Raw genomic sequence first — 23,998 nt, 5'->3', positions numbered from 1 at the left:
TCTGCCGGCGCTCGCCACGAGCTCCCCGACTGGCTCGTCTCTCCTACACTCCCAGGGTTCTCTGTGTGTCCTTGCTATTATTTCCTTGGTCTGGGTCTCCCCAGAGCTCGCTCTCTCGCCTCCCCCAAGTTTTGCTCAAATGTAAGAACACGATTTCTCTGGCCAGCTTATTCTAAGTTGCAAGCCACCCTCCAACCCCCGCCTGACCCTCTGACACTCTATCTCCCTTCTTTGCCTGATTTTTCTCCATAGTACTTATCACTTTCTAATGTTACTTATTGCTTTGTTGTGTATATTGTCCACTTCTTCCCTCTAAAAATGGAAACTCCGTGCGGGCAGAGATTTTTGTCTGCTTTGTTCACTGCAGTATTCCCCAATACTTAGGACAGTGTCTGGTCATGGTAGGCAGTCAATCAATACTAACTAAACAAGTGAATTTCACCACTGAACGCATAAATAAAGAAGGGACTAAAAAAAAAAAAAAAATTTAAAAAAAAAAAAAAAGGGGGCGCCTGGGTGGCGCAGTCGGTTAAGCGTCCGACTTCAGCCAGGTCACGATCTCGCGGTCCGTGAGTTCGAGCCCCGCGTCGGGCTCTGGGCTGATGGCTCGGAGCCTGGAGCCTGTTTCCGATTCTGTGTCTCCCTCTCTCTCTGCCCCTCCCCCGTTCATGCTCTGTCTCTCTCTGTCCCAAAAATAAATAAAAACGTGGAGAAAAAAAAAAAATTTAAAAGAAAAAAAAAAAAAAAAAAAAAAAAGAAGGGACTGAAATTCTACCATTCACGGAATGGGACAGCAGAGATGAGCCTTACTGGGCTTGACAGGAACGCAGACAAAGTCAAGCCCAATTTTACTTCCATCCCCCTCAGCTTCCAAGGAGCCTACAACTGCAATCCAGGATGGACCCTCTTTTATCTGGCCATCCTCTCCCCCCAATGCCAAGCTTCTGGTTATAAACTAAGCTTCCGGTTATGACTCTAGTGTCAGATTTAAAATCCACTGGGGCGCCTGGGTGGCTCAGTCGGCCAAGCGTCTGACTTCAGCTCAGGTCATGATCTCACAGCTCATGGGTTCGAGCCCTGTGTCAGGCTTTATGCTGACAGCTCAGAGCCTGGAGCCTGCTTCGGATTCTGTGTCTCTCTCTCTCTCTCTGCCCCTCCCCTGCTCGCTCCCTGTCTCTCTACCTGTCTCTCTCTCTCTCTCTCAAGTTAAATAAAAATTAAAAAATAATTTTTAGTGAAATAAACTCCACTAATCCCGGGGCGCCTCGGTGGCTCAGTGGGTTACACGTCCGACTCTTGATTTCAGCTCAGGTCATGATCTCACAGTCATGAGATCAAGCCCCGTGTCAGGCTCTCTGCTGAGTGTGGAGCCTGCTTGGGATTCTCCCTCTCTCTTTCTCTCTCTCCCTGCCCCTCCCCTGCTTGTGCTCTCTTTCTCTCAAAACAAATAAATAAACATTTAAAAAAATCCACTAATCCCAACAACTCCTGTGGCACCCAGTAAGCATCAACCCACCCCCACTCCCTAATGCCACACAAGGCCCCCGGGGCCACACCTCATGACACAGGCTATAAGGACAGAGGGGTCCACTGGCAACAAACATCCAACATTAATCGAGAACAGAAAAGCCGAACGAAAGAGAGAAGGAAAAGCACATCATTCCATCCAAACATTTAACTAACCCAGCCAACATCTGGTAACATACTTGGTTCCAGGCCCAAACTCCACTCCGAACTCATGAACCTCAGAACTCATGAACCTCAGAAGTAATTTAACTTCCTGTTTGGAGAAAATATAGAGATAGATGCATCAAGTTCTAGTCCAGAATACCAATGACCACAAACCTTTTCCTGTGTATTCTGCCAAAGTAAAACGTGACTTTGGGGGGCACGGGGCAGGGGGAGAACGTCTGTACCCATTTCCTTGTTTGTACCAATATGAACAACAGAAAACCCCAATGGAAAAGCAACACCACCTTAGGTACTTAAAACCAAAGTCCTGGGTCTCCTTGGTTGTTGAAACCAACGGCTGGAAAGGCTCTTTCCAGCCTTTGTGGATTTTCTCTGGCCTTGAATCCCAGATCTCCAGTCGGCTAGTCCCAAATTGTTCAGCCCACACCGCACATCTTCTAGCTCATAAATGTGCAATGATAATGGGTCAAGCACTTTACGTGCACTGTCTCATGTAAACCTCTCAACAACTCCAGGGGGGGACAGTGTTATTACCACCCTCATTTTACAGATTAGAAAACTAAAGTTGGAGACATGAAGTGACTTTCCAATGGAGTCCAGAGCTCAAATTGAAACGTCTGACTTCAAATCTTGGTTCCCTCATGACTACGCCATACAGCAAGGTTACAGAGGCTAATGCGTTACCAATTAACTTCTTGAAATAAGTATACACAGAAATAAAATAAAAGTCTTTTGCAGCATAAAAGTAAGATGCGGGGCTGCGTTTACATCTGTTAAATGATGCATAATGTAATAAGGCCACATAAAATGGAGCAGGCAAAATAGGAAATTCACAATGAGCCTATACATGACTATACGGTTTTCAGAAATGTTGCACTTTGAGAAATGTTTACTAAACATTGACTTAATGATGAAGAGAACAATTTCCCAGTTCAGAAGCCCTTATGTCATTAATACTACACAGACCATAAATATCCTTTAAAGCAACACTGAAGTCAAATTCAGAAAGTGAGCCCTAATGTAAATGAGCGATAACACAAAATTTTCCTCTCTGTCTCATAGCACCTGTGCATTTAGAAATCCACAATATAAAAAAGTACAAAAAAAAAAAAATAGCACAACTCCCAACATTATTCAAAATGTTAAAGAGACGGTGCATGTGCATTTCCCTCAACAACATCATAAAACGAATCTTCACAGCGAAGAGTCTCTTTCATATGTTCACCATGAGGAATTTTTTTTACTTGAAGTTTAAAGCTAACAGACAGAAAAAAAAAAAATAATAATAATAATAATAATAATAATGTCCCTCCCAAACTCTCATTCAAAACCTGAATCTCACAGAAAAGTCTAACATAATTTGAAACTGCATTCCAATTTGAAAAACAGCACACAAGCACTTCTGAAATCTTGCCTGTAAAAATTTAGCGGTTCAACTTTAAAATTCACACTCAGTGGGGTGCCTGGGTGGCTCAGTCAGTTAAGCATCCGACTTCGGCTCGGGTCATGATCTCGAGATTCGTGGGTTCAAGCCCCAACGTAGGGCTCCGTGCGGACAGCTCAGAGCCTGGAGTCTGCTCCCAATTCTGTGTCTCCCTCTCTCTCTGCCCCTCCCCTGCTTGTGCTCTTTCTCTCAAAAAAATTAATAAACATTAGAAAAAAATTTAAACTCACACTCAAAACCCAGGAAATCATGGCTTTGTTCCAGCTCAAACAATGGTTACATTTGAAAAGACGAGAACAGCAGGCTGCCCAGTTCTAGAGAGATGAGAACAGACTGAGCCCCTTGGAGAGGCATCGCTGGTGGCCCTTACTGCTCCCACAAACAGAGGGCTGTGCCCTGTTCTTTCTAAACACGACTTCCCCTTTTCTTCTCACAGATGGTGCCTCCGTAGAGATTAAGCCCCACTGCACGATGAGGACAGAGGTGGAGTGGGCCTGACAACCTGCCTTTGCTGTCTCTTAAAAGTCAGGTAGGTAACTGCCCTACAGTTTCAGGCAGAAATCCTATTTGAGATCAAAGGCTTTTAGAAAAGTTAAGAATGGGGGCGCCTGGGTGGCTCAGTCAGTTGGGCGTCCGACTTCGGCTCAGGTCATGATCTCACAGTCCGTGAGTTGGAGCCCCGTGTCAGGCTCTGTGCTGACAGTTCAGAGCCTGGAGCCAGCTTTGGATTCTGTGTCTCCCTCTCTCTCTGCCCCTACCCCACTCACGCTCTGTCTCTGTCTCTCCAAAATGAATAAACGTTAAAAAAAAAAAAAAAAATAGAATTACAAAAGTTAAGAATGTCCATCATACCCCAAGGCTGAATTTCTGGCCACTCAAATGGTAAACACAGAAAGCTCCAGTAGAAACTAGAAGGGGGAAAAAAAAAATCTAGAGTCATTGATTTATTGGGGGGCTGGGGGGAGGGAAGAGGGGCGTGCTAGTGTAACTGGGGAGAAGCAGTTTTGTCCCTTTTCATAAGGCCCAAAGAGATTTCCATCAGGCGTCCTGCCAGGAGTGTTATAAGCACCGTGCAAAAAGCAGCCAGGTATAAATGGACAAAGAGTTATCAAAAAATTAATTCAAGACAGAAACATCAACAGTACTAGGAGACATTCGAAGTTAAGATCTGATTGTGAGGAGGAAACAGGAGGCGTGTGTTTGGGATTTGTTTTCAAAGTCCGGGGCAGGAGTGCAAGGGTGGAGGAGAAGTGCTATTTTGGGGTAAGATTTCTATCTGGTATTAAAGTTCACCTGGGAGAACAGGCTAACTGGAGAGCGTGTCCACTGAAAACAAACCAGGACCAACACGAGCCTTATCACAGGATCCACCTGCACCGCGAGTATATACCATTTCTTCGGGACGCCCAACACTTCCATATAAACGCCAGCACTGCAGAAGTAAGTGTACTCAACTAACTCTTGAGACCCAGATAAAATTCTTCCTTACTTCATGAAATAATAAAAGAAAGTAAAGCCATCTGAGTAAGTTTCATGGTAACATGAATAATTCAATTCTGAAATTGAAATATAAATCCTAAATCGCGGGAATATTGCAATTATAAATCTCCACACCAGAGTCTTGTAGCTGCACTTACAGCCTAGGTCACAGTCATGAGATTTTTTTTTTCCCCTTCTTAAAAGTAAAGTGACAAGAACCGTGTCATTTTCGATGAAGTTTTAAACCATATTTCTTCTGGCCTTTTCCATTTGAAACTGAAATTCATTTCCCAATAAATATTTTAACACCATTCTTATGAGCAGGGACAATCCATCAGAGAACAATTCCATAATTGTTTCCGAAGCTTACAATGCATATAATGTCACAAAGTAAAGGTCCTGGATGGAAGACACGATTATTATTAAACCTTGAAAACAATAGTGAGGTCTTGAGAGCATACTCATCAAATGAAGAAACAGAGCCACGTAATTCAAATGCAGATTAAACCAAGTGCCTGCAGACAGAGGGAAAGAGAATACACCCACTAGAAATTCCTTTATGAAGATTACCAGCATTGAATGCCTTTTTAAAAATTCAAACTTCACCCTGCATATATCTCCCTTCTTCTGTACCGTCAGAAAAATGAGGCTGATTTTGCTTTGCTTGACTTTTGTTGGTGAACCTGTTACGGGTTGGCCGAACTGGGTCCCCACCCCCTAAAAAAAAGATAGGGTGAAGGCTTAACTCCCAGTGCCTCAGAATGTGACTTTATGTTGAGGCAGAGTCTTTCCAGAGGGAATCGGGTTAGAATGAGGTCATGAGGGTGGGCCCTCATCCAATATGACCGCTGTTCCCATAAAAAGGGGAAATTTGGACATAGAGAGACACACAGAGGGATAATGATGTGAAAAGACTTGGGGAGGAGGCGGCCGTCTACAAGCCAAGGAGGGAGGCCTGAGAGCCCCCAGAAGAAACCAATCCGTGGACACCTTAATTTCAGACTTCTAGCCCCCAGAACTGGCAGACAGTACACCTCTTTCTGTTAGGTAAGCCACCCAGACTGGTGGCTTTGCACAGCAGGCCTAGCAAACTAATACAGAAGCTACAAGGTCTCTTTCCTTTGAGTCCCGTAGACCATCCCTGTGCTTACCCACAGGAGACTTTCGCCAGGAATTAATGTCAGATTTATTAGGCTGTACTTTCTACAGTCTGTGTCTTCTTCCGCTTTCTAAAACCAGGCCTAGGGGCGCCTGGGTGGCTCAGTCGGTTGGGCGTCCGACTTCAGCTCAGGTCACGATCTCGTGGTCCGTGAGTTTGAGCCCCGCGTCGGGCTCTGGGCTGACCGCTCAGAGCCTGGAGCCCGCTTCCGATTCTGTGTCTCCCTCTCTCTCTGTCCCTCCCCTGTTCATGCTCTGTCTCTGTCTGTCTCAAAAATAAATAAACGTTAAAAAAAAAAAAAAATTTTTAAACCAGGCCTATTTTGCCTTCTCCAGAACTTTCACGGAGCCCTCTTTTGCAGATAATTTCTCAAAAAGACCAGGCAATAACAAGTATAACTCATACTTACATGTTATCAACTCTGAGTCAGCTGTTTGCACGGATTGCCTCACTCGGTCCTTCCAGTCCCCGGAAGAGGCGGGAAGAACCATTGCTGTCTTCAGACAGAGCACAGCCACCTCCTGCCACAGGTGGACTGAGGAAGCATCACCTGTCCACAGACGAGGAAACTGAGGCACAGTGAGGCGAAGTAACCCAGCGGAGCTCCGGAGTCCGTTCCCTTAACCCCCAACCCCCTCCCCACGTCCCCTCTCGTTTGTTGTTCAGGGCCATGGATCACGGGCTTCAGGTGGACGGGATCCTCAGGTCCCCGAGGTGCCATCCGTCTGGACCTGGAGACCCGAACGTTTTCCAGTTCCGCGATGAATGACGCACGTTCACTTTAACTCCTTGATGACGCCTGCGAACCTTTTCTAGCTGGAAATGGCTTCTTCTTGGTTGCGAGGATGACAACTAACTAGCAACCCAATAATTCTCCTTGCTTCTCTGTCTTCGTTTATCATTGCCGCGTCTCCCCCCAGCCACGGTTCATCTCTTGTCTCGGGATAGACGTGCATTTGAGACTTGCTTGTCTTTAGAATTTCTTGCGAGCCTTTGCTCACCCCGGCCGTCGGCTGGCTTGGCCCTATTCTTACTGTCGGTACGTTCTTGAATTCTCAGTTTTTACCATCTTTCACATAGTGTGCTGTACTCGTCGGAGCTCAGAAAGCCCGCAGGGGATGCCCTATGTGGCTTTTCGGTTTGGGGTTTGGTTTTTGTTTCAGGAGGCATTCCCCTTTTCTCACTCGTGGGAATAACCCACCTTCAATCAGAGCTTTATTTTTCCAAGTCTTCTATCTCGCTGAGTCAGCCTTCTCTCTATCCCTTCTTTCCTCTCCTCTGTAAACTACACGAAGGCCAAGTGCCAGCCAAGGACCGCTCGCACACAGTCCCCGGGCTCTCCTGAAGTCGGCCTTGTGGCGTGGCCAGCCACCCCTCCCTTCACCCCGAGGCAACAGAGACCGCTTGTTCCAAAGTCCTGGCGACCGCGGCATCACCAGCCAGTCCTTCCTTATGTCCCACGTGAAGTCCGTAGCAACTTGAAAACAGTGAAACTGTACGCAAAAGGCACAGCAAAAGATCCACTGATACTCTCTCCCACTTCCAGCGGCTCATTAAACCTCCCTTCCCCGCTGCATCTTGCCTCTGCGCCGAAGTGGAAACGTGCGGAGAGAGCTTGGGTGGTTATCTCTTCCCACCTGCCTGTAGCGGTGCCCACATCCCATGTTCTCCGTCATTCTTCCACCTTCGAGTGTCTTTCTTTCTATACGTGGATCCACCTTTTAGACATGTTTCTTTTTTAGCACAGCCAGCCTCCCCGCTGCCAGAATTTCATTATCAGCTCGTCCCCGCCCCCCCCCCCCCCCCCACACACACACACACACTGGTGACCCTGCCAGATCTCATGAACCTCCTTGAGGGTCTCTGCGTTGGTACAGATGGATGAGGTCATCAACGCTCCTCTGCTCTGTCCCTTTGGAGAATTGCTTGACGCTTCCTCCATTCAAGTACCTCTTTTGTGTTCCCACCTGTTTTCTCCTGCTGGGGAATTAATTTTTAAATCCCGAGTAGCAATCTCTGCTAACCCACCAGAGAAGGATGCCAGGAAGGAGGCTTCCTGTCAAATGAAGGGCTGCTCCCATTCGGAATAAATGTACTTTTACAGTCAATCCACGCATGTTCATTCAGTGTCTGTTATATACCCAACAGCGTATAAAGAAAAACCAATATGCTTGTCTTTCAACATCTGTGACACTGTCGTTATGCAGGACGCTTCTTGGGAAATAGCCCCCAGGTACAATTTACAGGTGGGTTCACTGACCACTCACCCCTCAGGTACATATGACCCAAGAGACGCACAAATAAACCAGCCTCCTGACTCTTGGCCAATTAAGCCTGACATTACATAACTGCCATTTAAAAAAAAAAAAAAAAAACCCACAGAGGCAAACCCTCTAAACAGGATTTTCCTTCTTTAGCAGCCTCTGAGGAAGAACTGTTCTAATATGGTGTTTCTATTCCTGACAGGAATAACCCTTAATTATTATGTGCCTTAAGCATCTAGAAATTTTTAAATAGAATTGCACTTAATGTTAAGAAAATCAGAGAACTACGTCAGTGGCAACAGAAAATACTTTAAACAGAGAGAGAGAGAGAGAGAGAGCTGGCATGGGGGACAGGGACGGGGGAAGAACACAGATCTTGATAAGTTGCCTTTGAAGTTCTGGAAATCCGAGAGAAGAGACAGAGCATTGAAAAAATTCACCAAAGAAAATTAAATTCTTCCATAAGAGAATGTAAAGGCTCGTCATTTATCAGGGATTAATGCGTTAATCCCTGATCACGTTTTGTTTCCGCAAATAAATCATTGTTATTTCCAGGAAAAATATATAGATATGCAAATAAATATGCACATTGCCTAATATCTAAACACAAGGTTCATGTCTCTTTTTTTTAATGTTTATTTCTGAGAAAGCGAGAGAAAGAGAGCACATGGGGGAGAGGCAGAGAGAGAGAGGGAGCGAGAGAGAATCCCAAGCAGGCTCCAGCTGTCAGAGCCCGACGCAGAGCTCGAACTCACAGACCATGAGCTGAAATCAAGGGTCATATGCTTGCTTAACCGACTGAGCCACCCGGGAGCCCCAGAGTTCATTTCTAAGACTTTCAAAAACATAGTTATAACAAAGTGATTGTTACAAAGTACCTACGTAGATGTTATTCCTGTTTTCTTTTGTTCAGTTGCATATTAGTGACCAATAATCTAGCAATAAATTTCAATATTTTGCCTAAACTCTCCAGCGGTAGCTACCATCCATGTGTGTTATCAGTCTAAGCACAGCCGGGTCCGGCTGGGATCGCCACAAAGATCTTCATGGAAAGAAATCTATCCTCTCCTGTCAAGTCAGCTCTGTCAGCCAGAGAGGCCTGCCGTTGAGCTGAATTGCTCAGACAGCCAGAGGGACTCAGCCAGTCCCGACAGAGCTAGCTGGGCGATGTGCTCTATCGAGGGGACATCTACTGAGCACACAGTAGATGCTGGAGTATACTAAAGCAATTGGGACAATTCCTGCTCTCAAAAATGCTGGTTAGCTAGTAGGAAAGACTTGCTTTTTTATGAAGAACAAATCTAGAGAATTCTATCAAGATTCCTTCCACAAATAGGTCCTCTCACCCACCTCCTGTGTGCATTCAGCAAACAGTTTACAAATCTTTTTTGTTGTTGTTTGTAATGTTTATTTTTGAGAGAGAAAGACAGAGACAAAGAGAGAGAGCACACACAAGTGGGGGAGGGGCAGAGAGAGAGGGAGACATAGAGTCTGAAGCAGGCTCCAGGCTCTGAGCTGTCAGCACAGGGCCCGATGCAGGGCTCGACTTCACAAACCGTGAGATCATGACCTGAGCCGAAGTCGGACGTTTAACCGGCTGAGCCACCTAGGTGACCCTACAAATATTTTCTTTAATGTTTGTTTATTTTTGAGAAAGAAAGAGAGACAGAACGCCAGCGGGGTAAGGGCAGAGAGAGAGAGAGACACAGAATCCCAAGCAGGCTCCAGGCTCTAAGCTGTCAGCACTCCCAACGCAGGACTCAAACCCACGAACCATGAAATCACAACCTGAGCTGAAGTCGAACGCTTAACCGACTGAGCCACCCAGGCACCCCGACAGTTTACAAATCTTACCCAACATCTGTTGATTGATTAAGTAGATATGGTGGGTTCTAGATCATCATTCTTGTCATAATGAGACAGGAAGGTTCATGATGTGAAAGAACAACACCGCGTCAACAGTTCAAACAACATATCTGATAAGGACAGTGAGAAGCACGCCTGTTGTATCATAAAAAATCTGACCTGCATTTGTCCCCGCTTCCTGGGACGTACTCTAAATGGTTGTAATTTCCCAAGTAATTGGAAACATCTTTGTTATTCGTCAGTCTTGATCCATACCTGAGTTATGCTAACAAGATGGCTTCAGATGGGACTGGCCACTCCAGAAACCACGAGATTAGAGGGTTGGTCCTTTGAGTCGGGCAATATCAGTGGACCTCCTCCAGGGAGGGGAGGGGGACAAGAGGCTGAATAATCACACGTGGTCAATAAGTCATCACATGTGTGGAATTAAACCTCAGTAAAAACTCTGGACACCGAGCTCGGTGGAGATTCTCAATCGGTTAACACATCACCGCACCCGCAGGGAGACACGTCCTGATTCCACAGGGCAAGGGCAAGAAAACGTGTCCAGGACCCTCCCCACCCTCGCCCTATGTGTGCACTCATTTGGCTGGTCCTGATTAGTATCTTTTACAGTCATAAAACCATAATCTTAAGTACAGCCCCTTTCTGAGTTCTCTCAGTCATTTTAGCTAATTAGCTCATTACGGGCACCCTCATATTTGTTTTCAGAAGTGTGGGTGGCCTGGGGACTTCTGAACTTGCAGCTGCCATCTGTCTCGTTGGGGACCGCACCCGTAACTTATGGACTCGACACTAATTCCAGGTGACTGATGTCAGAATTGCACTGCAGCATTGCAACACCCGTTCTCAATCCCTGAAAAACATGCCAGAAATAATACCTTTAAGAAGTCACGCTCTTGCAGTTGACCTTACCTCCCCAGCCCCCAAACCACCTCCAACCCAGGATGCGAACGTCCATGGTCCACCCTCGGCAGGACACTGCCTCCAATAGGTAGACAAGCACAACACAGCCATAGTACAGGGCAGGCCTTTGGGTAAGTGCTAGAATTGAGATGTAAAACCAAAATGAGCACACAAAGAGAGCCCAGCAAGTAAAAGGTTCAGGATGGCTTCACAAAAACTGTCATAGCTGTGCATCCTAAAGATGAAAGTAACTTAATTTTTTTTAACATTTATTTATGTTTGAGAGAGGGGGGAGGAGGGGCAGAGAGAGAGGGGAACAGAGAATCCACAGCAGGCTCTGCACGGACAGCAGCGGGGCTTGAACTCACGAGCTGCGAGATCACGACCTGAGCCGAAGTTAGATGCTTAACCAACCGAGCCACCCAGGTGCCCCAGGTGACAGTAACATTAACAGAGGGGAGAGCAGGAAGGCCTAAGAACAGTGCGAGTAAAGGGTCAAATCATGGGGCAAGTTTATTAACGAAGAAATTTTTTTTTATTAACTCCTTACTGTGTGCCTGAAACTGGGCTCACCTTATTATTTTGATATTCCAACGAATCCTTAAACCTCATCTACTATCATACCCATTTTACAGATGAGGATACTGAGACTTAGCTGAAGAAATTTGATGACGGCATTGGGTGAGCCGCCCAGTATGACTGGAGAGGAGGAGGGGAGACCGATGTGAGCAGAGGCAGGTAGATAGATGGTAAAAAGCCCCCAGGTGCCGGTCAGAAACCTACTTTATTTTTTCTGCAGGCGATGGGGAACATTCAGACGTGTTTGTGCAAGGGAGTAATATGCCCAGAGCCATGGTTTCAAAAGACAAGTGTGGTGGCAGGAAAAGCCTTCAAAAAAGAGAAAGACTGGAACAGGGAGACCAGTTAGGGGACAACGGTCGGATCAATGGCCAAATATGGTAAGAGAGCCTGAGCAAAGGCAAGGACAGAGGGGATGAACACAGGGATGGGATGATGGGGAGGGGGGCGTGGGAGACAACAGAGATGCTTAAGGCTCTGGGGCACAGGTGGATCAGGGAAGAGTAGCCAGGAGAGGATGGCACAGACATCTAGATCATGAAAAATCCATCTGTCCATCCGGCGTCCCTCTGTACTGATGCATACACGGACTACACTGCCTTCTGTCGCTCCCGCACGTTGCCTGGTTTCGTGGAAAGATCAAGTTCATGCTCTTGATCAATTAACGGCTAACAAAGTCACACTTAAAGACCGAATTCGATACTGGTGGGCAGTCATCTGACTCCACACCCCAGATCTCTGGCCCCCTGAGGTACCCGGCCATCCCATTTCTCCCAGGCTCTCTGTGGTTGACTTATACCTGCCTTTGATGGGTAATGAGCATCAGGGGATCTAATCAAGGATTTTTGTCTAAGTGGCTTTTTAGACTGCTGAGCTGACGCCGAAGCATGAGACCACCAGTCCACCTATCGATCTGATGCTATTCAAAAATACACACATCGAACTAGTTTTCTCCTGGCTGCGCCTAGGATTCGATGGGAAGGAGTCAACAGAGAGCGTGGAAAAGGAAAGAGTAGTTGAACGCAACGCGACTCCCTCAAAGACTCCAGAAAGAAAAATGCACAGCCAACTACAGATAAAATTAATAATGGGTTTCCAGCATCGGAATAAATAATCCTTGCTGTTCAAACCTGGTCCTTCTGGCAACTTCCTGTTTTCTGCTTATGTCTCTGCCCCACGTCTAGGCTCCACGAGAAAGGCTGCAGAATGCTTTATTCACTAGCAGAACTTCAGAATCAATTACAATGCTTTTACTAAGCCTGAGAAATGTTCTGGGTACTCAGCTCATAAATATTATTCTAGATCCCACTTCTCTCACACTGCTAAAGAGCCTAAGGCTTCCTAGGTACACTAACTGTAGGAGAACAGACACAGAAAGGAAAAGAAATTCAACTTTCTATTCCTCTAGAGACGGAGCCTGGAGGGGCCTGAGGCTCTGGAGAAGGAGGGTGTCTTGGGGGGAGTATGTCTGTTCTCTCTCACTCCCGACATCCCCAGGAACCACAATGCCTCTGTAAAGCACTCCTCTGAAAACGTTTAACGAAGACATACCGAAATGCACCCTTACACAAGCCCCTGACACATAATCAATACCCCTTTAAGCGCACACATCTATATCTTGCATTAACCTTGCATTTCACTGTGATTTAGGAGATCTGTGCTTCATCTCCAAATCTTTTCTTATCTGACATCATTCCATAACAAATACATCATCATAAAGAGCCCACACAAGGAAGGCACCTTGTGCAAACACTTTTAAGTGTGGCAGAACTCAGTACCCGATGTGTAAACTTGGTCTTCTCCAACGATTTCAAAAGATACTAACATTCACGAGATACCCCCCCACAGTTCAATAAGGTAGCTGAGAAACAGATCAGTCTGCATATGCCCGGAACCGTTTTGTTCGGTTCAAATAAAATGTCTCCACCCTTCACTTTCGATCCTCCCATTTTCACAAAAATACAAACACAAAAGCAAAAACCAAACACCTGTCATCCTCCTGCATCAGGTCTATGTCAAGGAGCCAGAGGTTGAATCTTTTTCTGTGCAGTATGTAACTGAAGTCAGGCAAGGCATATTATAATTGATGCTAACTAGAACTCCCACAGACCACAACGCCCATAGATAGACACTGTTACTTTTAACAATGTGACATTTTCTCCTCCCTTTAAGGGGGAAACATGAGACAACTTTCAATTTATGATAAATAAGACAGGGGACTGGGGCGCCTGGGCGGCCCAGTCGGTTAAGCGGCCACATGCAGCTCAGGTTATGATCTCGCAGTTCATGGGTTCAAGCCCCGCGTCGGGCGCTGTGCTGACAGCTCGGAGCCTGGAGCCTGCTTCGGATTCTGTGTCTCCCTCTCTCTCTGCCCCTCCCCTGCTCATGCTCTGTCTCTCTCTCTGTCTCTCAAAAATTAATAAATGTTAAAAATATATTTTTTTTAATAAAATTAAATAAATAAGGGAAGGGACTAACATTTGTGCACCTGTTAGGTGTCGTTTGATGTGCTGAGGCTTACAAATATTTCCCCCATTTAATTTCTACAGAGTTCCTGTTATGTAGAAATTACTATCTTATTTCACAGACTATAATTAAATCCAGAAGAAAATAAAGGAACGTCACTAGGGGATCTTTTAGGATGGCATGCTTGGAAACCGAGCGCGTAAGCAGCGAGGGGAAACCCTACCTTGTTCCTTACGGCGTGGCAATGGCCAGCCTCAGCGGGGAGACTTCAGCCCTCGGTATTCAGACTCTGTGCAACCTGGCCACCACACCGCCATTCAGGCTCCCCGAAACGTGCTCTCGAGCCAGCTTCTCACCCCGCCCCACCTCTGCCCACCTGCCCGAGAAAGAAAGCAGGCTGGGCCGCATCCCGATCTGGGGGGTAAGGCAGGGCTACGATGATAACAGCACGGCCTCCACACTCACGGAGACCGCTAATCTTTATGGAGGGCTACGTGCCAGGCTCTGGGGGTGCAGAGCGAGCAAGACAGATGTCCTCAGAGCCACCCCAAGCTAGAGGAGGGTGCACACACAGATAAGCACACGGCTCCTTCAGAGGATGGTGAGGACTCTGCCGGCTGAGCGATTCCTGAAGGGTGGCAGGGGACGGGACAGGATGGGGTTGGCACCAAGGGCGTGAAAGCCATGGCTGTCTGAATCCATGAACTCAGTGAGTACAGGGCTGCACGGACCGGCAGCCTTCAGCACTCTCTGACGCGCGGGGCACTGAGAATATGGCACTGAACTAGTAATTCTCAAACTTTCTTGACCACCATTTCCAGTAAGAATATTTTTTACATCATGATCCAGTGCACTCTGTATACACACAACTAGAAAAAAAAAAAAAAAGAAAGAAACGAGGGGCGCCTGAGTGGCTCAGTCGGTTGAGCGTCCCACTTCCGCTCAGGTCATGATCTCGTGGCTGAGTTCGAGCCCCGCATCGGGCTCTGTGCTGATGGCTCGGAGCCTGGAGCCTGCTTTGGATTCTGTGTCTCCCTCTCTCTCTGCCCCTCCCTTGCTCTCTCTCTCTCCCTCTTTCTCAAAAATGGGAAACTTCAAAAAAATTTTTTTAATGTCTGCCAAAACAATACTCATTTCACTACTCAGATGCACTCCGATATTCTCTCCCTCTCTTTCTCTCTCTCTAAGTTCTGGATACAACCCTCTAACGGATGACAGCCCACAGTGTGAAAAATATTGATATAAACCTTTTAACAGGCATAACTATTATTTCTTTGATGTACTTCCTCTTCTCCCCCTACCCTCTTTTTCCCCCTTCATCCCTCACAAAACTTATTTCCACTGCGGAAATAAAAGCAGTCCTGTCTACAGAAGTTCCACTGCATGCCAGAAATACTGCACTGTCTCCTTAGTCCCACACAGCCCCAGTAGGGTGAGAGGTACCATTCCCATTTTACAGAAGAAGAAACTGATGCTTAGAGATCAAAAGATTAGCTTGGCAGAACATGCGGGAGCCAGGGTTCAAATCCAGTTCTGTCTTGCTTCAAAACTCCAATTACACCACAGTGCCTTTCGTGAAAAGTTCTTAAGTAATTAAAGCCAACTTAATAGCAAGAATTTCGTAAGTCCCCTTGAGATAACTCAAGCCCTTGGAGGGTTACAGAACCGGGGTTGAGAGGTCTAAACAGAGATAAGGGAACTACACGGTGGAAAGCTCTCAGGTTTAAATTTAATTTCCTTCCGTGTCCTCGGAGCACCCCTTGGTAAAGGCATCAACAAGGGCTGACCAGCAGAGAAATGGTAAGTGAGAGCCAGCGGAGCGTTGGCCTAGATAGTCACCCTCAAGACGGGCTGGCTGAGTGGCACTGACCTCTCCGGGGGGCTCACAAGGAGCGTCACCTACCTCAGCATCTCCCAGGCTGTCGACAGTCAATAAATATTCACAAGACGACCGCTAGCACAGGCAGAGCGAAAGTAAACACAACACCCCGCTCCTACTGGTTTATTTTTAACATCTCCCAAAATTATGCTAAGTGAAACTATTTGCTGAACAGAGATTCTTATTTGGAAAGATAGTGAAACATGTCGAACACAGATATTTGTGTTCTTTCGGCCCCATATTTAAAGATCCATTTGGGGGCGCCTCGTTAAGCCTCCGACTTCGGCTCCAGTCATGATCTCCGGGTTCGTGGGTTCGAGCCCCGCGTCGGGCTCTGTGCTGACAGCTTGGAACCTGGAGCCTGCTTCGGATTCTGTGTCTCCCTCTCTTTCTGCCCCTCCCTTGCTCGCACTCTGTCTCTGTCTCTCTCTCTCAGAAATAAATAAACATAAAAAAAATTTTTTTTAAAGATACATTTGACACAGACACAAGGTATATCAAATGTGGGCAGATCAGGACAAATTTTCAGCCCCTCAAAAATTCCCACAGAAGTGATGATGTGGGGAAATTATTGACAAGGTCCTGCTAAACTATTGCATCATTAACTGAGTCCTCCCCTGACCTAAAATAACTAGACTTTTAGTGCCAGTACACCAACTGGCCTGTCACTGCCATTGCTATATTTCTAAGCGGTAATATTTCTCAGAAAATTTGAAGAAATGAGGTATTATTTTTACAAACACATAATAAGTGCAATTTTGACTTTTACACATAAGTTAAGTAATTTATTTGTCAAATGGCCTTGGGGTTTATATTCTTTGTGTGGCTTGTTGGGTAGTTTAACTTGGCATATAAATTCACATACAAAAATGAGGTATGTTTTTTGTCTAATCATCTTAGTGTTGTTTTCTCAAGCTCTCTTAGCAATAAAAATATCACCTCGTCCTCTTTTCTTTGCAAGTTTCATGATGAAAAAATTCTGAATGTGCCAAAGAATCCATGGCCTGCTTATGAAACATAAAGACTATGAAAACATGGCATGTATTTAAGTAGACGAGTTTGTTTTTAAATATTTTAATAGTGTGACTACTGCATTAGGAGCTAAATGTGTATTAAGTCCAATCTTACATCGAGTGGGTAATATACTTTGATCATTCTATCAAAAGATCAAAATTTAAATATTATGTAAATTATACCTTATACATGTTCTCCTTTGCATGAAATCAAAAAGAAAACTTGTTTCTTCTCTGAGCACATGAGACTATAAACAAGCAACATATTTAAAGGGAAGAAAATTCTCACTACTTCATTCCACTAAAAAAAAAAAAAAAAAAAAAAATGCCCCCAGGTATCAATTAAAATAAAAAGCCTTTATGTTTTCTAAAAATAATCTTAAATGTCTGTTTAGCCTTTCCAAGTTTCAAGCATATTCTTAATATTTATTTTAAATATTCTTGGTAATTATGTATGTTTTTTTCACAAGAAATGCTACATAAGTCCTCTTTGTGAAAACTCCGACAGATTTTATAAATCACTAGAAAAGAAATTAAAGAATATTAAATCTCCAGTAATGAAAAAAGTTGTCATTTTCACAACAACTAAATGTAAAGTATGAACCTTGACTGGATTCTGGTTTAAAAAGAAAAAAGCAGATACAAAAGACATTCTTTTTTTTTTTTAATTTTTTTTTTAATGTTTATTTATTCCTGAGAGAGAGACAGAGCCTGAGTGGGGAGAAGCAGAGTGAGAGGGAGACACCGAATCCGAAACAGGCTCCAGGCTCTGAGCTGTCAGCACAGAGCCCGACGTGGGGCTCGAACCCACGGACCGTGAGATCATGACCTGAGCCGAAGTCGGATGCCCAACCAACTGAGCCACCCAGGCGCCCCTACAAAAGACATTCTTAGGACGAGGGAAATATAAACGTAGACAGGATTTTAGATATTATGAAATTTTGGTTAATTTTCTTTGGTGTGACAATGGATCTATGATTGTTTAAGAAAATATCCTTATTCTGGGGTGTCTGGGTAGCTCAGTCTGTTAAGCATCCGACTTCGGCTCAGGTCATGATCTTGCGGTTTGTGGGCTCAAGCCCTGCATCAGGCTCTGTGCTAACAGCTCCAGAGCCTGAAACCTGCGTCGGATTCTGTGTCTCCCTCTCTCTTTGCCCCTCTCCCACTCATGGTCTCTCTCTCTCTCTCTCTCTCTCTCTCTCTCTCAAAAACAAATAAACATTTAAAAAGTTAGAAAAAAAAAATATCCTCATTCTTAGCACATGGATGATGTAGTTTTCAGGGAAGAAATATCAGTGTATGAAATTACCTTCCTTGATGCATGAAACTGACAAACGGTCTGACAATAATATATTTGCACACATAACTAAATAGAAATAAGGGGCAAATGTGACCAAATGTTAATAACACTGGGATTTCAGTGGAAGGTATACAGATGTCCATTGTATTATTCTTTCAACCACTTTGTGTATATGGAAATTTTTCCAATGACAAGTTGTGGGGGGACAAATAGTCATTTTCATTTCAACATGTATGCATGTCAACTCCTGAACCAGACTTAGTACAGATAAAATATTGCTCTACATGGATACAGAATGTGTCATTTTCCAGTAACCGTATGCTTCAGAGAATCAATTTTCCACCATTGACCCGGAGAAATTATGGCAACCCTTCTGGCCAAGACCATTGACACACCACCTGAATTAGAGCAGAGGCATCAGAATCCCCAGAGGGTAATCCATGCTGCCCAGCGAGTTTACAAGGCAACCTGTGCCCTTGGAAAAATAAGAATTGAGAACAGGGGCCTTCCGGCCTGGAACCTTCACAGCAGACAGGTTCCATTTCTGGACACAGCAGATCAAGCTGTGACATGAACTTAAAGCTAAATTAAACAAATTGACACCATCAACTGGAATCATTCATCTGCTAAAGCTAGATTTCTCGTCTTCCCCTGTCTCTCTGCTCAACAAAGTGGACCACCAGGTTTAATATTCGACAAGAAATCTGAGATGCTAACCCCCCCAAGTTCCACTTAAACCTAATACCAAAGCACTTGAATTATATAAGAAAGTTTAAAGAGAAAATCTGTAAGCATTTGATTTAGACATACCTAAAGCATTTAAAATAAGACTCCGTCCTATGAAACAACATAGTAGGATGTCTCCTATCTACAGATCGAGGCTCTTTGTTTTGGGGCCCAAATCTCAACAGTTCTGGGCAGTAGTTCACTATTAAGTCAGATTGCAAACCAGCCACCCTTGACTTGCCGCAGAATCTGATATTCTTTTTTTTTTTTTTAATTTTTTTACATTGATTTATTTTTGAGAAACAGAGTGAGACAAAGCGTGAGCGGGGAAGGGGCAGAGAGAGAAGGAGACACAGAATCCGAAGCAGACTCCAGGCTCCGAGCAAGCGGTCAGCACAGAGCCTAATGTGGGGCTCGAACCCACAAACTGTGAGATCATGACCTGAGCCGAAGTCGGACACTCAACCGACTAAGCCACCCACGCGCCCCTCTGATATTCTTTTTTAATTAGACTGAACCGAAACTAAGCAGTAAGCACTGAGTTTTCAAGTGGTCCCATGCAACCAAGACTCTCTCAACTGTACCTTTTTTTTTTCTGTCCTTTTATTTTAATCATTTCTTTTCCCCCTAATTCAATTATTTATCTACCTGTATGTGTCTATATGTAAACACATACATAATTACATACGTATACATGTTATACCGTATCGCATCGTATTAAATGTAATTGTTCTCTCCTCAATTTCTTTCTCTCCTGTCTTTCCTTTTCTCCTCCAACTCCTCCAGGCCTATCAGGGCCACCCGAAGGCATGGTTATCACCGGGTTGAACTCCAGGATGTGGAGCTATAAAGAATCTTGATGTGGCCCATAAAGCCTAATCAAATCAGGCCACGGGCTGGAGTAGTTATGGGAAAATGGTTCACTTTCCTTTAAACTAAAGAACAATTATCTCGTTTATGGGTTGTAGGAGACCCTTTCCCATCTAGGTACTGCCGGCTGCCTTTGATGTTTAACCAGTCACACGTACCTCTCTTTAAGAAAAGCAGGGGACTATGACACTGAAGTCCCATTTTTTGTTCCGTGTTATCGCTATAAGATACATGGTATAGGAGGGCCGAAGACATCAATGAGTTTGGGCAATATCTGTGAACTTCACTTATCCAAAAAAGTCCTGAATTCTGTTCAGTGCTCCCATGTTCTGATTTCTTGAAAAGTTTCTAGTCAGTCAATAAGCAATAAGCTGAGACCAATCAGTAAGCAATAAGAGAGTAACAAAAAAAAAAAAAAAAAAAGTTCTTCACCGGAGAGGTATAAGCACACTACATTTGTTTACCAAAAATTTACTATGAAAACACAGTCCCATGAGTGAACTGTCAGTTAACCATGGGCCCTCCATCTCCAGAAGACCTGGCCGAACCTATTTCCGAAACTCTAGAGAGAGTGAATCTCCAGCCATATTCCAGCCAAAAGGCTAAGGGTCCTATGCCACCTGCAGGCTCCATCGGGCCCCCACAGGGGAATGGGGAAGAAGAAGGCTCAACAATTCAGGGCCAAGAGCTCTGAAAAGTGCTAAAAACACTCTTGGATGGGAGAATACTCAAGGTGTGGGGAGACACATGCCCCAGGGCAGCAAGGTCGCCATTTGGAACCAAGCCAATTTCCAGATTCTAGGAGTGATTGGAGCCCATTCCTGAGAATTATCCTCTCAATGCCTCAATTTCTTCATCTGTCAAATGGAGATAATAATAGTGCCCCCCACCCCCACCCCCAAGTCACAGAATCTGTAAAGATTAAATGAGTCAGGAGGCATAAAGTGCTTACCACAGGGCCTGGCACACAGGAAGCACTGCGTAAACGCTAGGTAACTGCCACCAGTATAGGCTAAAAGCATGCCTACGGAAAAACCTGCCAAAGAAAGGTTGCCTTCCCTAATCTCCCCCAACAGACCTACTCCTAACCAGCCGGAAACACCGTGTCTCAATTCCTTGGTTCTCTGTTTCAGCTCTAGGATCTCTGGAGCGGTCTCAGCTAAGATTAAGCGAGACTCCTTTCCCTAGCAACTAGGTTCAGATATAAAATTGCAATATGGCAACATCACGTGACTGAAATGGAAATCTGACATGCACTTCAGAGCCCACACTTTCGCTGCGTGTAAGTTCTTCAGCTTCTAACAAATGTCCCCCACTCTGCAACCCTGTGAGCCTCAAAATTCGACCCCGCTGGAAGACACACACAAATTACCCTGCACATGAAGAAAGACACGAGTGCAATGACCTTCCGCAAAGTCCGTGGCCCCAGCGTGTGTGGCATAAACCAGGAACTGGCCCCTGCCACACCTGCGTGACACAGTGAGTCAGTCTCTCGGAATGGGCAGATGCCCTCACTTTTGTGTTCTGGTGCTGCACCTACCACACCTGACACACCTTGTTGACAATACTTACGCATTACAATAGGGCTTCTTTTCATAGCCTTTGTAGTTGTTCATGTTGAGAGCCATCTTACAGACCTCACAATGGAAACATCCTTTATGCCAATACTGAAAAATAAATAAATAAATATTTAAAAGTTTCGTGCAATGCCAGCGCTTTCCGGGACGGGTACAGAAAGGAGATATTTTTTAGTGCATCACAGTCCCCACCCTCACTTGAAAATACCGCAACAAAATGATTGTAGGTAACAGGAGATGTGGTTACCTCCTCTCGGTTATGTAAATAAGGCAGACAGCTACGAAAACTGAGTTTTAAATGAATCCCCACCGCGACGTACAGATTCAGAGGCAAGAACTGCCAGGGCTCCATCCACACGGCACTCCTAGGAGCAGCCAGAATGGAATCCTAAACTGGTTAATAATGGAGACGTGGAACCTGGGTAGTGGCTTCAGAAGGAAAACGAATCCAGTCCAAAGCGCCTAAACGCGGAGTTTGTTGGATCTCAATAAATATGTGTCCACCGGAAACCAGGCAACCCGAAGGAGCCAGGAGGGGGACTAGGCAAGTACCCTCGCCCCCCCCCCCATCCCTGTCCAGCTTCTACTAAATTGCAGGAAAGGTGGACCCAGTCCGGGAGGGCTGGCGAGATGACGGGGTGCTCTCGAGAGGCATTTGTACCAGCACACGCAAATCTGTCAGGGACCGCCTCCGGCTGGTTTCAACGATCAGTCACTCAGGATAGCGCGGGGCTCGCTCCCCTAGGCTGTTCAACTCCATCCACGCCCGGGAAGGACAGGGAGCAGGGCTGCAGGGGCCGGGCCTAAAGCCACTTCCTCTGGAATTCCCCAGCCGGGTGGATTAACCCCCCGTGGATCCTGCTCGCCGCGCCGAGCCGGGGATTATTCTTAGCAATGCCGCAGCGGCCGCCCCACGACATATTAATTATTATTTGCCTCTCCGCCTCACCGCCGTCACGGGGGGCGCTGGGGCGGGGGTGAGGTGGGGTGCGGGGCGGTGAGGGGCAGGAGTGGCGGTGCGAAGGGGTCGAGCCTGGGCTCTTCTGCCCCCGGGCCGCGCTCCGCCGCGCGCCCTCCGCAGCAGCCCCGCACCCTCGCCGCCCGCACCCCGACGAAAACCCTCCCCGGTTCCAACATCACCATCGCCAAGCGTGCTCTCTGGATACTCCTGCGGGCGTTTTTCCTTTGCGTGCCCTCACCCGGTGCCAAAACACACACACACACACACACACACACACACACACACACACGCACAGAGCCCCACTCCTCTCCTTGCATCCCAGGTGCCAAAACTTCTCGGAGCAGGTGCAGCCGGGCCCCCGGCAGGTCCGGGCTGGCCCGGCGCCCCCTCTCTCACCTTATCCAGGCAGTTGACTTTCTCCGTGGGATACACGACTTTTCCGCAGCGGGCGCACTGGGGGTTCATCGTCGCGGTTCCCAGGGGCGGCGGCTGTGCGGCAGCGGCTGGGGGCTCCGAGGAGCCGCTGTGACATCCCCCGGCGAACCCCGCACCGCCTCCGGGCAGGCGGGAGGGCTGCGGGCGGCCGGGCGCCGGGGTCGGGAGTCGGCGCCGGACCCCTGGCGAGCCGGCCGCGCGGCGCGCGGGAAGGGCGGCGGGGCGCGGGTGGGTGCGCGGCGGGGCCTGGCGCCGGGGTTGGGGCGGGTGGGAGGGCGGCCGCGCTCGCTGGCCCGGGCTCGGCTCCGGCTCGGGCTCCGCGCCGCTCGCTCTGCGTCGCTCGCACTCCAGGTACCGGTGACTCACACAGACACTGGCTCCCGCCCCTCGCGCTCACTCGCTCCCCCGCCTCGCCGCCGCCGCCGCCGCCGCCGCGCAGGCCAAACCCACCGGCGCGCCCGGACCCAAGTGGCAGGGAACGAGCACGTCGGGCACCGGGGAGGGAGGGCGCGGCGGGGGGGAAGGGGGAGGGCGACACCCGGAAAGCTCCGCAGACAGCCGCGGGCTGCGACTGCGAGGCCTGGGAGCGAGCCCGGTGCCGCAGCCGCAGCCGGGGGCGGCCAGGTGGGCGGCGGCGGAGGAGGGAAGCGCGAAGGGGAGGTGGGGGGAGGGAGGGGCTCAAACCCGCGCACTCCCTACGCCTGGTCTTCTGGCTTCTGCCCCCGCCGGGTCACCGCGCTCGCAGGCTGGGGTTCCTGGTGCCCAGAGGACGCGCGGGCTCGAGCCCGCGCTCCTCCGCCAGCCCCGGCGCCGCGGGCAGCGGCGCACCAACGCCCCACGCGGAGCCGACTCCCCGGGCGGAGGCCGTCCCGGCCGCGCGCAGACACGCGCTCGGGCCCGGCAGCCGCGAGACCCGCGGGGGACCCCGGGGCCTCCGGTCCCCGCGGCGCCGAGGGCTGTGTCGCTCCCGCTCGCAGGGGAGTCTTCGGAGAAAAGCGGCCCCCAGCGCGCGCGTGCGCGTGTGAGGTCCTTGGACCCCAGCTGGGGAAGCGACTTCTCTCGCTGGCTCCCAACCTCGCACTTTTTTTTTTTTTTTTTTTTAATCTGTTCTTGGGAAACCAGCGGTCATTTTAGGCCTGTCACGCCCTTCTGGATTAATCAGCGGTCATCATCCATTCTGCTGTGAGTGCATGTGCGCGTACGCTGTATGTTTTTACGATCAAACACCACCGAATCCAGGAAAAGTTCTTCTCCTGCCTTAAGGGAAGCAATTGCCAACTCATGGTCCTAACCAGAAGGTCCAAGATCGAGCTGAAGGCTGAGGTGAGGGTCGGATGAAAGCAAACGGAAGAGGAATCCGTGGCTAGTTTTCAGCAGGTCTC

The 23,998-nt window shown here is 47.4% G+C and overlaps 1 protein-coding gene across 1 annotated transcript in view; it reads right to left on the bottom strand.

The window, feature by feature from the left end:
• The window catches only part of LOC131483521 (LIM zinc-binding domain-containing Nebulette-like), a 40,195-nt gene extending 16,567 nt beyond the window's left edge, over positions 1-23,628 (bottom strand). Inside the window, exons 1-2 of the mRNA XM_058681752.1 lie at positions 22,578-23,628; positions 21,216-21,310 (exon numbers count right to left, since the gene is read on the bottom strand). Coding sequence (XP_058537735.1) covers positions 21,216-21,310; positions 22,578-22,646 — 164 coding nt within the window. The 5' untranslated portion in view covers positions 22,647-23,628. The remainder of the gene's footprint in view (positions 1-21,215; positions 21,311-22,577) is intronic.
• Positions 23,629-23,998: the final 370 nt, after the last annotated feature.

The sequence above is a fragment of the Neofelis nebulosa genome, chromosome 8 (genome assembly GCF_028018385.1).
Source record: "Neofelis nebulosa isolate mNeoNeb1 chromosome 8, mNeoNeb1.pri, whole genome shotgun sequence".
Classification (NCBI taxonomy): Eukaryota; Metazoa; Chordata; class Mammalia; order Carnivora; family Felidae; genus Neofelis; species Neofelis nebulosa.
Note: the sequence above shows the minus strand (reverse complement) of the source record. Positions and strands in the feature narration are given on the sequence as shown.